The 17,248-nt window shown below is 43.3% G+C and overlaps 1 protein-coding gene across 1 annotated transcript in view; it reads left to right on the top strand.

Moving 5' to 3' along the window:
* Positions 1 to 16,675, top strand: part of LOC311050086 (extracellular calcium-sensing receptor-like) — a gene marked incomplete at both ends in the record, with an annotated part of 49,998 nt that extends 33,323 nt beyond the window's left edge. The window contains 8 exons of the mRNA XM_084064052.1: positions 8,882 to 8,968; positions 9,696 to 9,797; positions 10,899 to 11,066; positions 11,445 to 11,648; positions 12,679 to 12,960; positions 13,898 to 14,125; positions 15,010 to 15,133; positions 15,762 to 16,675. Of these exons, the coding sequence (XP_083920178.1) occupies positions 8,882 to 8,968; positions 9,696 to 9,797; positions 10,899 to 11,066; positions 11,445 to 11,648; positions 12,679 to 12,960; positions 13,898 to 14,125; positions 15,010 to 15,133; positions 15,762 to 16,675 (2,109 nt within the window). The remainder of the gene's footprint in view (positions 1 to 8,881; positions 8,969 to 9,695; positions 9,798 to 10,898; positions 11,067 to 11,444; positions 11,649 to 12,678; positions 12,961 to 13,897; positions 14,126 to 15,009; positions 15,134 to 15,761) is intronic.
* Between the last annotated feature and the right edge of the window lie 573 nt (positions 16,676 to 17,248).

Genomic DNA, 17,248 nt, shown 5'->3' with positions numbered 1-17,248 from the left:
CGTTGTGAGCTTGTAGATACTTTTGGTATTTTAAGTACATTTTGATACCAATACTTTTGTACTTTTACTCAAGTAAATTGTGAAATTCCGGACTTTTACTTGTAACAGAGTAGGCCTATTTCAGCATTGCAGTATTGATACTTTTATTTAAGTAAAACATTTGAGTACTTTTTCCACCACTGCCCCCTTGTAGTAACTCTTTGGACCCCTATAGGGCGGGGTGTTGCAGATCTATGGTTTAAATCATGATGAATAGATATAATCATAACCCTGTTGTGTGTCTTGTGAAGCCAGGTGACTTGGTCCTGGGCGGTTTGTTTCCCATCCATTGTGCTCCATTCTATCCTGTACTGAGCTTCACCTCCAAGCCAGAGGAACTTATCTGCTACGGGTGAGCCAGCACAACTTGACCCATTAAATCCGGGAACGCCTCTCTGTCATTTCAAATGTATTTGGCTACTCAAAAAATAGCAGATATACAAGCTCATATGAGCTCACATGAGCATGTTAGATTTGCTATTTTTGGGAAAAATCGCGAACATGTGTGCAAATCTTTGAATGTATATATTTTCATAAAGCGAACGTTTGTAACTCAAATCTTTGCTTCTGGGGGGGAGGGGGGGGGGGGGGGGGGGGGGATCGCCGGAACAACGTATATTGAGATGGGGGTCCACCACTAAATACATCATTTTGGGTGGTCCTTGACATGAAAAGGTTTGAGAATCACTGATTATAGCAACAGGATTTAGAAAACATTTGTAGAATCCCCCAGAAGCAAAGATTTGAGTTAAAAATGTTCACTTTAAAAGAATATATATATTGAAAGATTTGCACACATTTTCAAGATTTTTCTAAAGAAATAACAGATGTACAAGCTCATAGTGCGGCACTCTGTGCCGCGCATGAGCTTGTAGATCTGCTATTTTTGAGTAGCCCAAAGAAATCTAAAAATGACGCAGATGCGTTCCCGGTCTTTAGGGTTACTCATCGCTGTCTGGTGGAAACCTTCTCTTTGTACGTCCTACTTGGTAATGCTATGTGTCCGACAAAAGTATAGGAAAATAGCCGATCTACAAGCTCACAACACGTCAAGCCTGTTTTATAAATATTGAACCAATTAAAAGGTATTAAAAGAGCCTGTGACTAAATAATAACTACATTGGAGCAATTAAAACGCAGGTTATTTTTTTATTTTTTTATACAACCGTTTCATGAAAAGCAACAGTTGGACATGTGGGTTTCCACCTGACAGAGACATAACACAGATAACAGGGAACTTACATTAATTTACAGTATGCTGTATGTTTCTGCAAATAATGCATATTTAAAGGTTCAATGAGTGTTTTTTTTACTCTAAAGTAATCATTACTATAGAGTGTTTGTTCAGTAGCAGTGTTAAATAGCTCTATATTGTGATAGTACTCATTGCTATAGAGTGTTTGTTCAGTAACAGTGTTAAATAGCTCTATATTGTGATAGTAATCATTGCTATAGAGTGTTTGTTCAGTAACAGTGTTAAATAGCTCTATATTGTGATAGTACTCATTGCTATAGAGTGTTTGTTCAGTAACAGTGTTAAATAGCTCTATATTGTGATAGTACTCATTGCTATAGAGTGTTTGTTCAGTAACAGTGTTAAATAGCTCTATATTGTGATAGTACTCATTGCTATAGAGTGTTTGTTCAGTAACAGTGTTAAATAGCTCTATATTGTGATAGCACTCATTGCTATAGAGTGTTTGTTCAGTAACAGTGTTAAATAGCTCTATATTGTGATAGTAATCATTGCTATAGAGTGCTTGTTCAGTAGCAGTGTTAAATAGCTTTATATTGTGATAGTACTCATTGCTATAGAGTGTTTGTTCAGTAACAGTGTTAAATAGCTCTATATTGTGATAGTAATCATTGCTATAGAGTGTTTGTTCAGTAACAGTGTTAAATAGCTCTATATTGTGATAGTAATCATTGCTATAGAGTGTTTGTTCAGTAGCAGTGTTAAATAGCTCTATATTGTGACAGTAATCATTGCTATAGAGTGTTTGTTCAGTAACAGTGTTAACTAGCTCTATATTGTGATAGTAATCATTGCTACATAGTATTTGATGTTCAGTAACAGTGTTAAATAGCTCTATATTATGATAGTAATCATTGCTATAGAGTGTTTGTTCAGTAACAGTGTTAAATAGCTCTATATTGTGATAGTAATCATTGCTATAGAGTGTTTGTTCAGTAGCAGTGTTAAATAGCTCTATATTGTGATAGTAATCATTGCTACAGAGTATTTGATGTTCAGTAACAGAGGTCTCCATGTCTCTCCAGCTCTTAAGTAAACAGAACATACATTTCAGGTGGGATACCAATTTCATCCAATCAGGATTTGTTGGTTTAAATTGTGTACTGTTTCAGTTCCAGTTCTCTCTCCTGATTGGATGAATACTTGACCTGAAAATGATAGTAATAGTAATTTGTATTGTGTGTATAGATTTGAAGTCCTAGGTTATCCTATAGTTTCAAATGTACAGAATGTTATTTAGATAGCATGTTGTCTAGACAGATGCTAGGTTCCTTGTTTACCTGGTATCATATAGTATCATATCAATGTACAGATTATATTATTGTGTGTTTGCTGCAGCAGCAGCAGCGAGCACACTATAGATATCATCACTATTTATAGACTATATTCACCTAAAAACTTTGGCACCCTACTCCTCCTACATACTTCCACTTAGAAACTCCATTCAAACTGTAAAAAAAGAAAGAACAGCTTACTGTGGACACGTATGCTTGTACTTTTCACTTTACGTTTAAAAACGTTGCCACCTCCCTATTCCTTCATACGTTCACTTACAAACTCAATTCACAATTAAAATAATTAACCTTACTGTGGACACGCATGCTTGATATGTTTACTTTGAAATCATGTGTAGAATTTATTTATATTTAACTTTAACCGCCCAATGCATTGTCAATGACCATGGCCATTTAAAGGGTAGCAACAGCAAAGAACACATGAATCTATACCTGTTACAATGCTCTATACCGCAGGGAGCCAGATTGCTCATATGCTGAGATGAGGATTTGATCCCATGTCATTGTGGTCCAGAGTCAAGAGCTCTTCCAACTGAGCTACCCAGACACAAGAAACAATGTACATTGACGTTGCATGAACGTACACATTTTACACTACAGTACATACATATATTTTTACATCACCATGTTTGCACAGGTCTGATCTCCGATTACATCCAAAGATCTAACTGTGTGATGTATAGGTTTTGATTTAAGTCCATTAATATCAATCCATGTCCCTCTGCACTCTACCAATTAGTACAGCTGTTGATCTCTAGCCTGTCAGCCATTGGCTGCTCAGTGCTGCTGCAAAGTAACTAAGTACATTTACTCAAGTACTATACAAGTGCTTACAATGCACAGTATAATTTTTAGGTACTTTTACTTTAGTTTCCATTTTTGTTACTTCCACTCCACTACAATTACAGCATTTGACAGCTTTAGTTACTTGTAACTTTGCCGATTTTGTTATTAATACAAAACCTACTGTAACCACATACAGCCGATCTACAATGTGACGCGTTATGAGCTTGTAGATCTGCTATTTTCTGAAAATTTGAGTACTTTTACTTTGGTACTCAAAGCATATTTTGATGCTAAAACGTTTGTACATTTCAAGCTCCAAAAGTCCCACCCCTCACTCACACACCCCATACTCAACCACCACCCCACATGACATACACCCCTCTGTCATACTTTGACTATTCAAAAAAAGCCGATCTACAATGTGATGCGTTGTGAGCTTGTAGAGCTGCTATTTTGGAACACACTAATGGTGTGTATTTGTCAACATAACCCCACACAACTGTGGGGTTGTATGGCAATGTTAATTTCCCTAACTCGTCTACAAAATTTCAGCCTAACTCGTCTACAAAATAAGTTGCAATGATACACAGTTGGAAACTCAGGCTCTAATTGTCTCTGCCAGGCCGAAAGGCATGGCGAGAGAGTATGTTTTACCCCCTGTCCGTCCGTGTGTGTGTCCTGTCCGTCCGTTAGCAGCTAATCTCCGGCACCGTTGGCCCGGCCGCTGCGAAACTGTGCACACACACTCCCTGGATGCCAATTCAGAACCTCTGCCCCAGATTTTTCAGATTGGCCTGTTATAGCGCCACCAGGAGGCCGATTTGTGCATCCTACAGATTTTGTCCAAACATCACACAAATCGGTACACAGTGGCCCTCATTTATCAACGGAGCGTAAAAAACGGCTTATGTTTTTCCATATATTCGGCCGTACACCAACGTCAAAGTCACATTTATCAAAGGATCCTATACAGCCAATCCTAGCGTACATCAGGTCGGAGCTTTGATAAATCTCACGTCTGAAAACGAGCATCATTTAAATAATACGGCCTTGAATATTCTCAAAACACCCCGATTTTACAACATGAAGAACCATAATACGACCAAACACATCATGAAAAGCCAATAAGAAAGAGTTTCCCCCGCTCGCCTCGCCACACATGCACAGCACACGCCTCTCTGGCTCTCTCACACACACACACACACACACGCGCACACACACGCACGCAAACACTCACACACGCACGCACGCACGCACGCACGCACGCACGCACACACACACACACACACACACACACACACACACACACACACACACACACACACACACACACACACACACACACACACACACACACATTCGTAGCGCTACAATCTTTGTCACATAGGCTTGTAGCCTACATGAATGACATATTATGATACCAATCACATAGCCATGAATGGAATACGTTTGTATATTGATTTATTTAACCCATACCGAGCAGTGCACAAGCAGTCATGTAGGATATTCCCCGTGAGACTCGGGCGGCCGGCAGTGATCCTGTGCTGCCTCGTTGATAAGAGATCCGATCGTCAGGTTTATATCTTTAACCCAGCCAGGTTGTGTACCTACATAACTCTCTATGACATAACTCCATAACAAAGGACAAGCTACTGTAAGTTTGTTTCCCATATTCCATCCTGATTGCCTAAGATTGGCTTCCAAAGTTTGCAGGATTGGTCCGTTTTGAACAAAATGCCTCAAATCATGAACGCAGCTTGCAATTTCCGTAAAATTTCACACGCACATTTCTATTAGGCCGAGGTAGAAATGCCACCCTTTTCACATTGGCCTGCTATAGCGCCACCAGCAGGTCTAATTTTGCAAAACACATTTTTGTAACAAAATGCCTCAAATCATGAATGCAGTGTCCGATTCCAGTGAAAAGCCCTTAAACAAATGACACCCTTTTCACATTGGCCTATTATAGCGGCACCAGGAGGCCAAAAAAAAAAAAAAAAAAAGTTGATTCTGCTGCTGATGCTAATTTGATTGATGCTAACTTAGTCCACCAATTAAACATTCCAGTCACCCCTGTTGATAAACCTTCTTAGGCCAGTGCTCTCGGTGGAAGGTCCATTGATTTGGTAACTCAGTCAATGGTTCCTGTTAAGCTCTGTATCTCAGGCAACCACTGTGAGGCTATTTCACTGCACCTTATTAATTCACCTCATGTACCAGTCATTTTCGGACGTCCCTGGCTTGCTTTGCATAATTCCTCCATAGACTGGTCGAGTTGAAAGATCACCTCCTGGGGGCAACATTGTCTTTCTAAGTGGCTAAGGTCGGCTCAACCCCATTCTCCCGGAGCCTGCTCCTTCCAACTACTCTCCAGACCTGTCAAGGGTCCGCCCGAATACTGGGACTTGAGGGAGGTCTTCAACAAGTCTCGGGTCACGTCTTTACCTCCACATCGTCCTTATGACTGCCCTATCAAACTGCTTCCAGATACTTCTCCTCCCTGTGGTCACCTGTACTCATGGTGTGCCCCTGAGCCCCTTCTTTGTGGGGAAGAAGGGTGGGGTGTTACGGCCCTTCATCGATCACCGGGGCTTGAATGACATCACCATCAAGAACCGCTACCTACTCCTTCTCATCTCCTCTGCTTTTGAGCGTGTCCAGAAAGCCTCTATCTTCACTATACCCGATCTTCGCAATGCTTACCACCTGGTCCGAATCCGAGAAGGCGACGAGTGGAAAACCGCATTCAACACCCCCAGCGGCCACTACGAGTACCTCATGCCCTTCGGCCTCACGATCGATCCTGCAGTCTTTCAAGCTCTTGTCAACGATGTCCTCCAGGACATGTTGCACCGGTTAGTTTTTGTCTATTTAGATGACATCTTGGTCTTTTCCAGTACCCCGCAAGATCACACTCGTCACGTGCAACAGGTGCTCCAGCACCTTCTGGAGAATCGCGTCTTTGTGAAAGCGGATACTTGTGCTTTCCACCAAACCACTGTCCCTTTCTTGGGCTGCCGACAGCGTCCATATGGACCCAGAGAAGATTAGAGCGGTTGTGGAGTGGCCCAAGCCCAGTAACCGGAAGGGTATTCAGGGCTTCCTCGGTTTCGCCAAATTTTATAGCGGTTTCGTGTGGAACTACAGCATCTCGGACGGATTAGGCTCCTTTCACTGCTCTTACCTTTTCCAAAGTGCTATACGTCTGGTCATCTGTCCTGATCAATCCGGAGCAAACGCACCAGTTCATTGTTGAGGTGCTATCCCAGCGGTGCTAGTCTCGCGTCACCAGACTACTATTCCACAATCTCTGAATGCTATATAGAGTCTGGAACTCCACTTCCCGAAAGCTGTGTAACGGAAGTTGTTCAGACCGGAAAGACATTCGACCAATCACGACGCGGTGCCCGCGGACCTGTAGTCCTAGTGGAAACAGAACCGAGGCGGAAGCATAGTCATAGGAGCGGTAGATTCATGTTATTTGTGCGAGGATTGTTTATCACAGAAAACTGAGAAAGGTATCATGGAATTAACGCCGAAAAAACTGTGAAAGAAGACACTAGTAGACGATAAACGATATTTATGAGATTCGTTGATTCCAGTCGGACTCCTTTGCGCCACTGCACAATGCTGAAACGGACGTGGGTAGGGGAGGGGCATCCGCTTTCCCCTTACACATGATCAGAGCTTCTAAAGTCCCAGACTGTATGTCGGAAACATTTGTAAATTGTGGGAGGCAACAGTCTGGCCATGCGAGACTACAGCGGTGCTGTCCCAGCGCTCCTCTGAAGACCACCGAGTCCACCCCTATGCCTTTTTCTCCTGTAAACTTGTCCTCGCGGAGAGAAATTACGACATTGGGCATTGGGAATTGTTGGCCCTGAAGTTAGCCCTTGAAGAGTGGAGATATTGGCTGGAGGGTGCCGAACAACCGTTTATTGTCTGGACGGATCACAAGAACCTGGAGTACATTAAAACAGCTAAGCGGCTCAACTCCCGCCAGGCCTGTTTTTCTCCAGGTTCACTCTGTCTCATCGCCCTGGGTCCAAGAAAACAAAACCTGATGCTCTCTCTCGCATGTTCAGTCTCACGCCAGAGAGCCACAGTCCTGAGCCCATCCTACCTTCCAACTACACATGGGCTCTTGTCTTGGGAGGTGGAAGCGGTGGTTTGTAACGTTCAACGTCAGCACCCCGACCCTGGGAATGGACCTCCAAACTGGCTGTTTGTGCCGGACCTGTTCCCGTGTGCTACAGTGGGGGCACTCGTCTAACCTGATTGCCATCCTGGTATGAATCGCACCCTTTCCTTTTTGAAACAATGTTTTTGGTGGCCTTCCATGAGGAAAGTTGGCCATTCATTTGTTGCAGCCTACCCAGTCTGTGCCCAGAATAAAACATCTCGCCAGCCCCCACCTGGCCTTCTGCTACCACTCCCTGTCCCGCACCGCCCTTGGTCTCACATCTCGTTGGACTTTGTCACCGGTCTTCCACCGTCGGACGGCAACACGGCCATTCTGAGCATTGTGGACCGTTTTTCTAAGTCTGCCCAATTCATTGCCCTTCCCAAGATCCCTACTGCCAAGCTACTGGTTCAGCATGTCATCCGCCTTCATGGCTTCCCTGTTGACGTGGTCTCGGATCGGGGGCCCCAGTTCACCTCTGGGTTCTGGAGAGACTTCTGCACCCAACGGGCAATTCCCATTTAGGATAGTGGATAAGATGTCGTTACACTGGCATGTCTTTATTTTTGTATGTCTTGGGTATAATTGTCACAGGTCACAGTGTATGTAATGAGCAATTAGTAATTAGTAATATCAATTAGTAATGTATATGTAGATTTGACGTCCTAGGTTTCAGACGGTCGCAGGTCATGGCGTTCGCCGTGGACGAGATCAACGGAGACCCCGCCCTCCTGCCCAACGTGACGCTGGGGTACCGCCTCTACGACACCTGCTGCATCTTTCGGGGCATGGGCGACAAAGCCGCCGTATCATTGGTCAGCGGCAGGGAGGCGCACGTCCGATTGGACGAAAACTGTGACGGCTCCCCTCCGGTGGTGGGAGTTGTGGGCCCGGAGTCGTCGACGCAGTCCATCGCCCTGTCAAATTTACTAGGTCTGTACCAAATACCTCTGGTAAGTAATCTATACGTATTAAGTGTGCCTGCCATGCCAATGGCCAAACACTTATTGTAATCCGCCATACTTAATAATATTTATTTATTCTTTCCGCGAAATTCGTCCCAAACCGTTCCTTTTTGATTATTATTTAAAATAAGGTTTTAAAATTGTGAAAATAGCCGATCTACAAGTTCACAACGCCTCGCAATGGCGTTTTGAGCTTGTAGATCTGCTATTTTCACTTCATCAAGTAGAGCATTCATTTACAAAAAAAGAAATTGAGATATGAGGTTTCTGCCTGACAGCAACGATATATTTTGTACATTTTGATGGTCAGTCATTTTAATAAATGAATATATTACATAATATCTTGTACATTTGTCAGGTCAGTTATTTTGCCACCTGTTCGTGTCTGAGTGACCGTCAGCAGTTCCCTTCCTTCTTCAGAACCATCCCAAGTGACGCCTTCCAGGTATAATGAACACAAACTTGTCCATGTTATAGCACTGTGTTAACTTCCAGGTGCTAATGAACAGATTGCACTAACTAGTCCATGTTTCAGTATTGTAGGCCTGCCTCCTGAAAGGTGTTAATTCTAATAGTCAGTGGAAGAACCCCTTTATTTTTATCTGTGGTAAAAAGATGCCCTTTCTTTTTTATCTGTGGTAAAAAATGCCCTTTCTTTTTTATCTGTGGTAAAAAGAAAAGACAAACATGTGCTGTTACCTGGTAGTAGATGTTCCGCCCACTTGACAAACATTACTCTCTAGTGGGTGTAATGGGTATTGTATTATGGCCTTTCATTACGGGAGCTGATGGTCTCTGTTGGCACGGTGCCAGAACAGAATGATTAGACCTTTTTCTTCCCTATTCATTGTGAAATGTAGGAGATGAACTGATCAGACTGTGTGAATAATCTAGGAGATGAACTGATCTGACTGTGTGAATAATCTAACCGGAACCCGCACCCGGAACCACAGGGTTTTTTCCTCTTTTTTTTTTCTCAGTAGGCGTGGCCTAGACCGGATCACACGGCCATTTAGAAACAAATACCAGGCTTTCCTCCGAGATGGAAAGTCTGGTTACGTGAGGTTAATGCGTCTCATGCACCCAACAGCATCACCTACAGGTCATCATACACACCTCATATAGGACCATCAGGTCATTCTTTAACCATCAGGTCATTCTTTAACCATCAGGTCAGAGCCATGCAGCACATCATGAAGAGGTTTGGATGGACCTGGGTGGGACTGGTGGTCAGTGATGATGCTGATGGACGCAACGCTGCCAGATCCTTAAAGGTACGGCAACACGTTATTTTACACGATGGATATTAAAATAATTTGGACGGTAGCACTTTCGGGGGCTCATATCCCCCGACGGGTAAGGTCTACTTTTTGTCTCAGCATGTGCGCTAGCTTGAAAGGAGGGGGTGTTTGGGAGGCAGCACCCTACAGTTTATGGGGCAGAGACTCAGAGTATCTCAGCAACACTGAAAGCGCTAACTCTCATTGTTCGTGTCATGAGTAAATGAGCCAATAAGCAGCCCGCAATGAGGGATTTTCCAGACACCCGACTCCCAAAGCTCAGTTAGCTCACTGACAGTCACACACAGCTACGAGAGGGGGAGAGAGAGCAAAGTGGGAGCAGGACAGCAGAATCACCGTAATTTCTCAAATAAATCGCCCTGTCTTGTATGCGTGTGACATCATCATCAAACCCGGAAGTTATGCAGGAATGCCTACTGAGAGTCAAAAAAATACTTTCTGGCCTTGACAGCCCATGCATCCAAATGTTGCTTTGCCACTCGCTTTGCCACTCGATGTGCCATTAACTTTAAGCATGCGCATACCCTCTATTTATTCCCCGACCTCAAAATACTGAACAAATTGCGTCCCGTACCAGTTCAATATGGGACGCGTCGTTTAGTTTCCAAAAACGGGACGATTCCATATTTTACGGGACGGTTGGTAACCCTACGCAGCAAGCTGACAATTATCAATGCCTGATTTTCTTTCCAAGCCAGTGCCAGTGAATGCAAAATCCCAAGTCACCAGAAGTGTGTGGGATTATGCTGCGAGGACATAAGATCATTCCAAACGGTGGCTGGAGGACGATTTCTCATTTTCTAGTGTGATGTGTGTGTTCTTGACTTCTTGTGGCTTTGTTTTAATCAGAGCGCGAGAGAGTGCAGCTGCTGGGCACAACAGTGAAAGCGCACGCTCGAAAATAATGAATTCATAATAATAAATAAATAAAAAGGTGTCGGGCTTCGGGTCGGGCTCAAGCTGTAAAATTGCGCCACCTATCGGACCAGGGCCCAGGGCCGGTCTAAGGCCCACATTTTCGGCCTGTGCAGGGCCCTAATAGAGGTTCTAACCCTGGTTGTTCTACCTTCCCAGTCTGACCTGGAGCGGTCTGGTGTGGCCTGTCTGGCCTACATAGAAGTTTTCCCCGCAGACAGTGACCCCACAGAGCTGCAGAGGATCGTCTCTGTCATGAAGACTTCTACAGCCAGAGTGGTGGCTGTGTTCGAACTGGGAGGACACTTGAGGAGGATGATGGCTGAGGTATGTTTATTAACTGTTAATGTGTTTGAACTGGGAGCACACATGAGGAAGATGATGGACGATGTATGTTCATCTAACACCTGATAAATTGTTAATTAACCGTTAATTAAAATAGACGATTTTTGGAGTGCGACACCTATAGGCACAGCCAAGCATAAAATGACTTGTCTTAGTTCTACTGGATCTCATTTTAGTCTAGTTTTTATTTGTTGACAAAATTAGCAGTATATTTAGTCCTACTTTTTGCCATTGTAGACTCGTTTTCATTTAGTTTTTTGTTGAAAAAAATGTAGTCTACGAACTTTTTATCATAGTTTTAGTCGACAAAATTAACCCTGCTAATAGTGTAACTATAGTATATCGTGTTGAACTCAACAGGTAATAAGGCAGAACCTGACAGGACTACAGTGGATGGCCAGTGTGTCCTGGGCCACGTTTCCCGACTTCCATACTCCTAAATTCATGCCGTACCTGACAGGCACCCTGGGGATCGCCGTCCGTCGCGCGGAGATCCCGGGACTCAAGGACTTCCTGTTGAAACTCCATCCTGATGACCCTGACAACAGCCATGAAAATAACATAGTGAGTCTGTTTGTTTTCATTTACTGTTTAAGAGATGCTTTACACAATTAAGAAAGAAAAAATAACTTAAAGGCATTGTAGGGAACATTAAGCCTAAATTCAAAAAATATTTATAAATATATCTTTTTTTGCATTTTTTCCCCTCTATCAGCCACTATATAATGATGCTGGGGTGTTTTCCTGCATTGAAACACAGTACTCTTTCTGAAACCCCTATTTTCCCTGCATTGTTTATGTTTGTGCAGTTCGTTTCCCGGCCACCAGGGGGTGATGCCTCCATAGACTTCCATAGACTTCCTTACGTCCCGGACAAACATAACAACAACAACAACAATAGGGAAAATAGGGTTTTCAGAAAGAGGCCTGTGTTTCAATGCAGGAAAACACCCCAGCATCATTATATAGTGGCTGATAGAAGGGGAAAAATGCAAAAAATATATATATAAATATTTTTTAAATTTAGGCTTAATGTTCCCTACAATGCCTTTAAGGATAAGGATAATTCATTTTAACAGGTCGTTCATGAAAGTCCTTGCGGCCTTGTTTCCAATGAGAACCTGTGAGCAATTAGGGGTTAAGAGTCTTGCTCAGGGACAAATTTCATTTCATCGACACATGCTGGCCTGGCCTGGAATCGAACCTGAGGCAACCAGGGCCTCTGGCTTTCAAGGCGGGCTCACTAACCACTCAGCTATGGCCGCCCCTAACCAGCATAGAAAACATTAAAACTAGAAAACTAGCAAAGAAAACATTGAAATTAAAAGGCCAGCTTGCTGAGGGTCTTGTAGGTGGTGATCAGTATCTTGAAATGTATTGTGTGTTTGACTGGGAGTCAATGAAGGTCATATAGGACTGGGGTGATGTGGTCCCTGGATTGGGTTCTGGTGAGCAGGTGGGCAGCAGAGTTTTACACATACTGTAGTTTCATGGGAACTTTGGAGCTGACACCGTTTAGTAGGAAAGGAAATTACTGTAACACTGTATTTTATTCATGCTTATACAGACTTCATGGTGTTGTTTCTCCTTGCAGGTGAGGCAGTTTTGGGAGCACACGTTTGGGTGTAGGTTTGCCCCCGTCCTGCCAGGCTGGGTGGATGGTGGAGGTGGAGGAAGGCTGTGCACCGGACTAGAGGACCTGGGTGCAGCAGAGACGGCCCTGTTGGACGTGTCTGACCTCAGGGCAGAGTACAACGTCTACAAGGCCGTGTACGCCCTGGCCCACGCCCTGCACGACATGCTGCAGTGTGCCCCGGGAAGAGGGCCCTTCCCTGGGCACAGCTGTGCCGGCCTGACCACCGTACAACCGTGGCAGGTGGATTATTCATGTAGGCTCTAGGGCCTATATTGGACATATAGTGACACATTGTGGAGGGAAAAAATGAGTTCCCCTTCATTAATTTCCTTAAAATAACGTAGATGGTTCAAATTCACTCTAATAACGGCGGAGTGTGTATTAATATTATTATGAATTATGATGCTATTTCTAATGTTGACAATCTTGTCTTCGAAGAACGAAGCAAACTCCTCACACTTTGACTGTGAGGGTTGGTGGAGATGCTCGTTGAGGTGGGGGGGATTTAGAAGCCGATCAATAGCGGAGAATAATATCCTGGGGTTGTTGCTATTATTACTTATGGTTTTAGAGAAATAAGCCTGCCTTTCGCAGCATAGAGCTTTGTTGTATGTGTGGATGCAATTAAAGAGGATTTCACAATGGGCTATTAGCTTACTTTTCCTCCAAGCACGCTCAGCTCTGCGGCATTCTCTCTTCAAAAGGCCAGTTTGGTTTGTGGTTTCTTTTAGATTTTCTCAGGTGCTACTACATCTATGGTTGACCTTAATGTATGGTTACAGTTGTTTATCTAGTGAAAATAATAGATCTGCAAGCTCACAACGTGGCACTTCATGCCACGTTGTGAGCTTGCAGATCTGCTATTTGCACTGCTTCTTAAAAATGTGTTTTCTAATTTAGGGAATCCCCCCCCCCAACAAAAAAAAATATTCATGAAATTAGTTTTTGAAAAATGTTTGAACTTGTTGTCAACTCTAGAAAATATTTAAAAAATAATAATACATAATGACAAAATTTAGGAATAAAGGGATTTTCACTCGCAACCCACGAAAATGGATCTGCGATCCACTAATGGTCACGACCCACTGTTTGGGGAAAAAGTGCTCTACATAGTGTATATTGTATACACTATTATTAGTATTATTTGTTCATCGTCTCATGTCCATAATGTTTCCAGCTCGTGCATTACCTGGAGAAGGTCAGCTTCACCACGTCAGCTGGTGATCATGTATCATTTGATGAGAACGGCGATCCTCTACCAATCTATGATGTCATGAACTGGGCGTGGCTTCCTGACGGAACCGTCAAGCTCCGGAATGTGGGCGGAGTCAGGATGTCCGCCTCCGGCGACGCAGAAGTCGTCCTGGACGAAGATATGATCTTCTGGAACTTTGAATCCACCAAGGTCTCTTTATGCTATAATAAATGAGTTCTGGAGCTCATGATGAGAGTGTGTGTTAGTATGTATTATTAACTGATAGTATATTTGATTGCAATTATATAGTTTAAAGCTTTTTTCCTTCTCTGTGAAGTATAATGGAGATGTTCCTGAAACAATGTCTAGTTGTCTAGGTGAGGTGGCTCAGTGTCCAGCTAATTAAATGGAATGTTAATTTGACTTAGACCCGAGTAAAGGTCAATTTAAAGGGTCAAGAGTGACCACAATGGAATGATCTGTGTTTTATTCTTAATGATCGTTTTTTTCTTTTTAATGGATAACAGATGTGTAGGAAGGAGGACCTTAAGTGAATTGTATATGTAAATCTCTCTCAAAAAAATATCCACTGTGGATGGACATTTTACTAACCCAGACAGACCTGTCCTAATAAACCAAGCTTAGAACGATTCTTGACTCCTCTCCAGTTATTGGCAGCGGTGGCCTAGTGGTTAGAGGGGCGGCCTTGATACCGGAAGGTCCCTAGTTCGATTCCCCAATTCATCACATCAATCATGAATCACCGCTGAATAGCCCTTGAGCAAGGCTTCCATGCAGGGTCCGGCTGGAAACAAGCTTCGTGCTTAGTCCGACACCCTGGGTAAACAACAAACTTTGCTTTATTATCAGAACCTGACCACTGAAGTTACGTAGTAACTCGTAGTACGATTTAGTTCGGACCAGGGGTCTAATGTAACAATGCAGATCTATGGTTTAAACTGAAATTGACTGTTGTTATTTTGCTGTGCTGCTGTTCTTCTGGAACCTGGCTGGTTTAATTCATTATTTATCATTTAAAATGACTTATTAATTACATGACTATAATTAACGTACAGGTGTCATTGTTATTGTAGCCTCCTGAGTCAGTGTGCAGTGAGAGCTGTTCCCCTGGGACCCGTGTGGCCAGAAGGAAAGGAGAACCTGTCTGCTGCTTCGACTGCATCGCCTGTTCTGACGGAGAGATCAGCAACCAGACCGGTTGGTTTACTATGCGGTTCTCAACCGAAAATCTCACGTTCGTGCTCCACCCATCTCAAAATCTATTGATTGATGATGACTAACACATTGACTGCCTGAGATTAAAACATTGTTTTTCATCCCAATGCCAGCGTTTTTACCTTATATTGACGATCTTTGGACAGTCGTGGGAGCCGCGTTGTAGACACGGAAGTTTACGGCGATCGGCCATTTTGTTCGTATCGCCCGTTGAATAAGGTTCGTTTTCACCAAAGAAAGAACATCGGAGTGGACGGAAGTGACGTTTTTTGGGATGACGTCACATCCGTCCATTCCTTCTTTCAGAGTCAAGGGATCATTCCTAAGTTGTGTTAGAGCGCCCTCTTGTGGAATTTTCAAACACAAAAATGCCTTGGCAGGCATTGTGTTAACATGTCTGCCGTGTCCAGTAGTCATCGTAAATCAATCGATTGTGTTCCAATGTTGATAATTGGAATGCTATACGTTAAGTTGATTTGCAGAAAATGACCAAAGTCGCCTAAAATAAGCAGACTTGGCAACAATGACAGTAGTCAAGAAGTAGAAATGTTGTGCCTTTTTAGGACGATACTTTACTTGTCTGTCCCTTTAACCTCAGTGTCTTTTTTAGACTCCACAGAGTGCACCAGTTGTCCAGAGGACTTCTGGTCCAGTCCCCAGCGTGACCACTGTGTCCCCAAGATCATGGAGTTCCTCTCCTACCATGAGGCCCTGGGTATCTCCCTGACGACCATCTCGTTGCTGGGCACACTTTGCTGCGCCATTGTCCTGGGAATCTTCGTCTATCATCGAGACACACCCATGGTACGCGCCAACAACTCGGAACTCAGCTTCCAACTTTTGCTGTCACTGAAACTGTGTTTCTTGTGCTCACTTCTGTTCATCGGACATCCCAGACTGTGGACTTGTCAGCTGAGGCACGCGGCATTCGGGATCAGCTTTGTGCTGTGCGTCTCATGTATCCTGGTAAAGACTATGGTGGTGCTGGCTGTGTTCAAGGCTTCCAAGCCTGGGGGTGCAGGCATCATGAAGTGGTTTGGTGCTATGCAGCAAAGAGGAACAGTTCTGGCTCTTACTGCCATCCAGGCAATAATCTGCACAGCCTGGCTTGTGACTGCCTCACCGACTCCACATAAAAACACACAATACCACAGTGATAAGATAGTCTATGAGTGTGAGGTGGGATCAACAGTTGGTTTTGCCGTGTTACTAGGTTATATCGGTTTACTGGCGCTCCTTAGTTTCATCCTAGCGTTCATGGCAAGGAATCTTCCAGACAACTTCAACGAAGCCAAGTTGATCACTTTCAGCATGTTGATCTTCTCTGCCGTGTGGATAGCCTTCGTCCCGGCGTATATCAGCTCTCCGGGCAAATATGCGGATGTAGTGGAGGTGTTTGCTATTTTAGCGTCTAGTTTTGGCCTCTTGGTGGCGCTGTTTGCACCCAAGTGTTATATAATGCTTTTGAAACCCGAGAGAAACACTAAGAAGTCCATCATGGGTCGCAACGCCACCAAGACGTAAGAGTAGAAATGCAATGATAAAACATGTTCTATTTTATAACAATAATATATATGGATATATTTGATTGCTGATAACGTCGTTAGTTAGTTTTGATTGCTTGAATACTGTATTAGTCAGAAATGTCAACAGCATGGAGGTACAGTAAAACATTTAGGTTAAACGGATGATACACAAATAAAGGTCCTGGTGACTTGTTTCCATTTTGGTCCTATATATTCAATTCATCAACATAGCATGCCATGTAATATTAGCACATCAATACATGACATCACAATTACAAACAACTATATGTACAAAGGAGAAAAAAGTAAAAACGGCGGCACCGAATGACACCTCCTATCGTCTCCTGATTCTTTTGAAATAAACCAGTGATTCACATCCTTTAACGGATGATGTCAGGGCATTCCACACAGAGAGAGAGAGAGAGAGAGAGAGAGAGAGAGAGAGAGAGAGAGAGAGAGAGCTTTCTATGTACCTCAGATAATCATGTTTAAATGTATTCATTCATTTATTCAGAACATAATAAATGTGTTACTTCAGTTTGAAGTATTGTGGTGTTATTTTGCCTTTTTA

Source organism: Gymnoscopelus microlampas, assembly GCF_963454915.1.
Source record: "Gymnoscopelus microlampas genome assembly, chromosome: 8".
Classification (NCBI taxonomy): Eukaryota; Metazoa; Chordata; class Actinopteri; order Myctophiformes; family Myctophidae; genus Gymnoscopelus; species Gymnoscopelus microlampas.
Note: the sequence above shows the minus strand (reverse complement) of the source record. Positions and strands in the feature narration are given on the sequence as shown.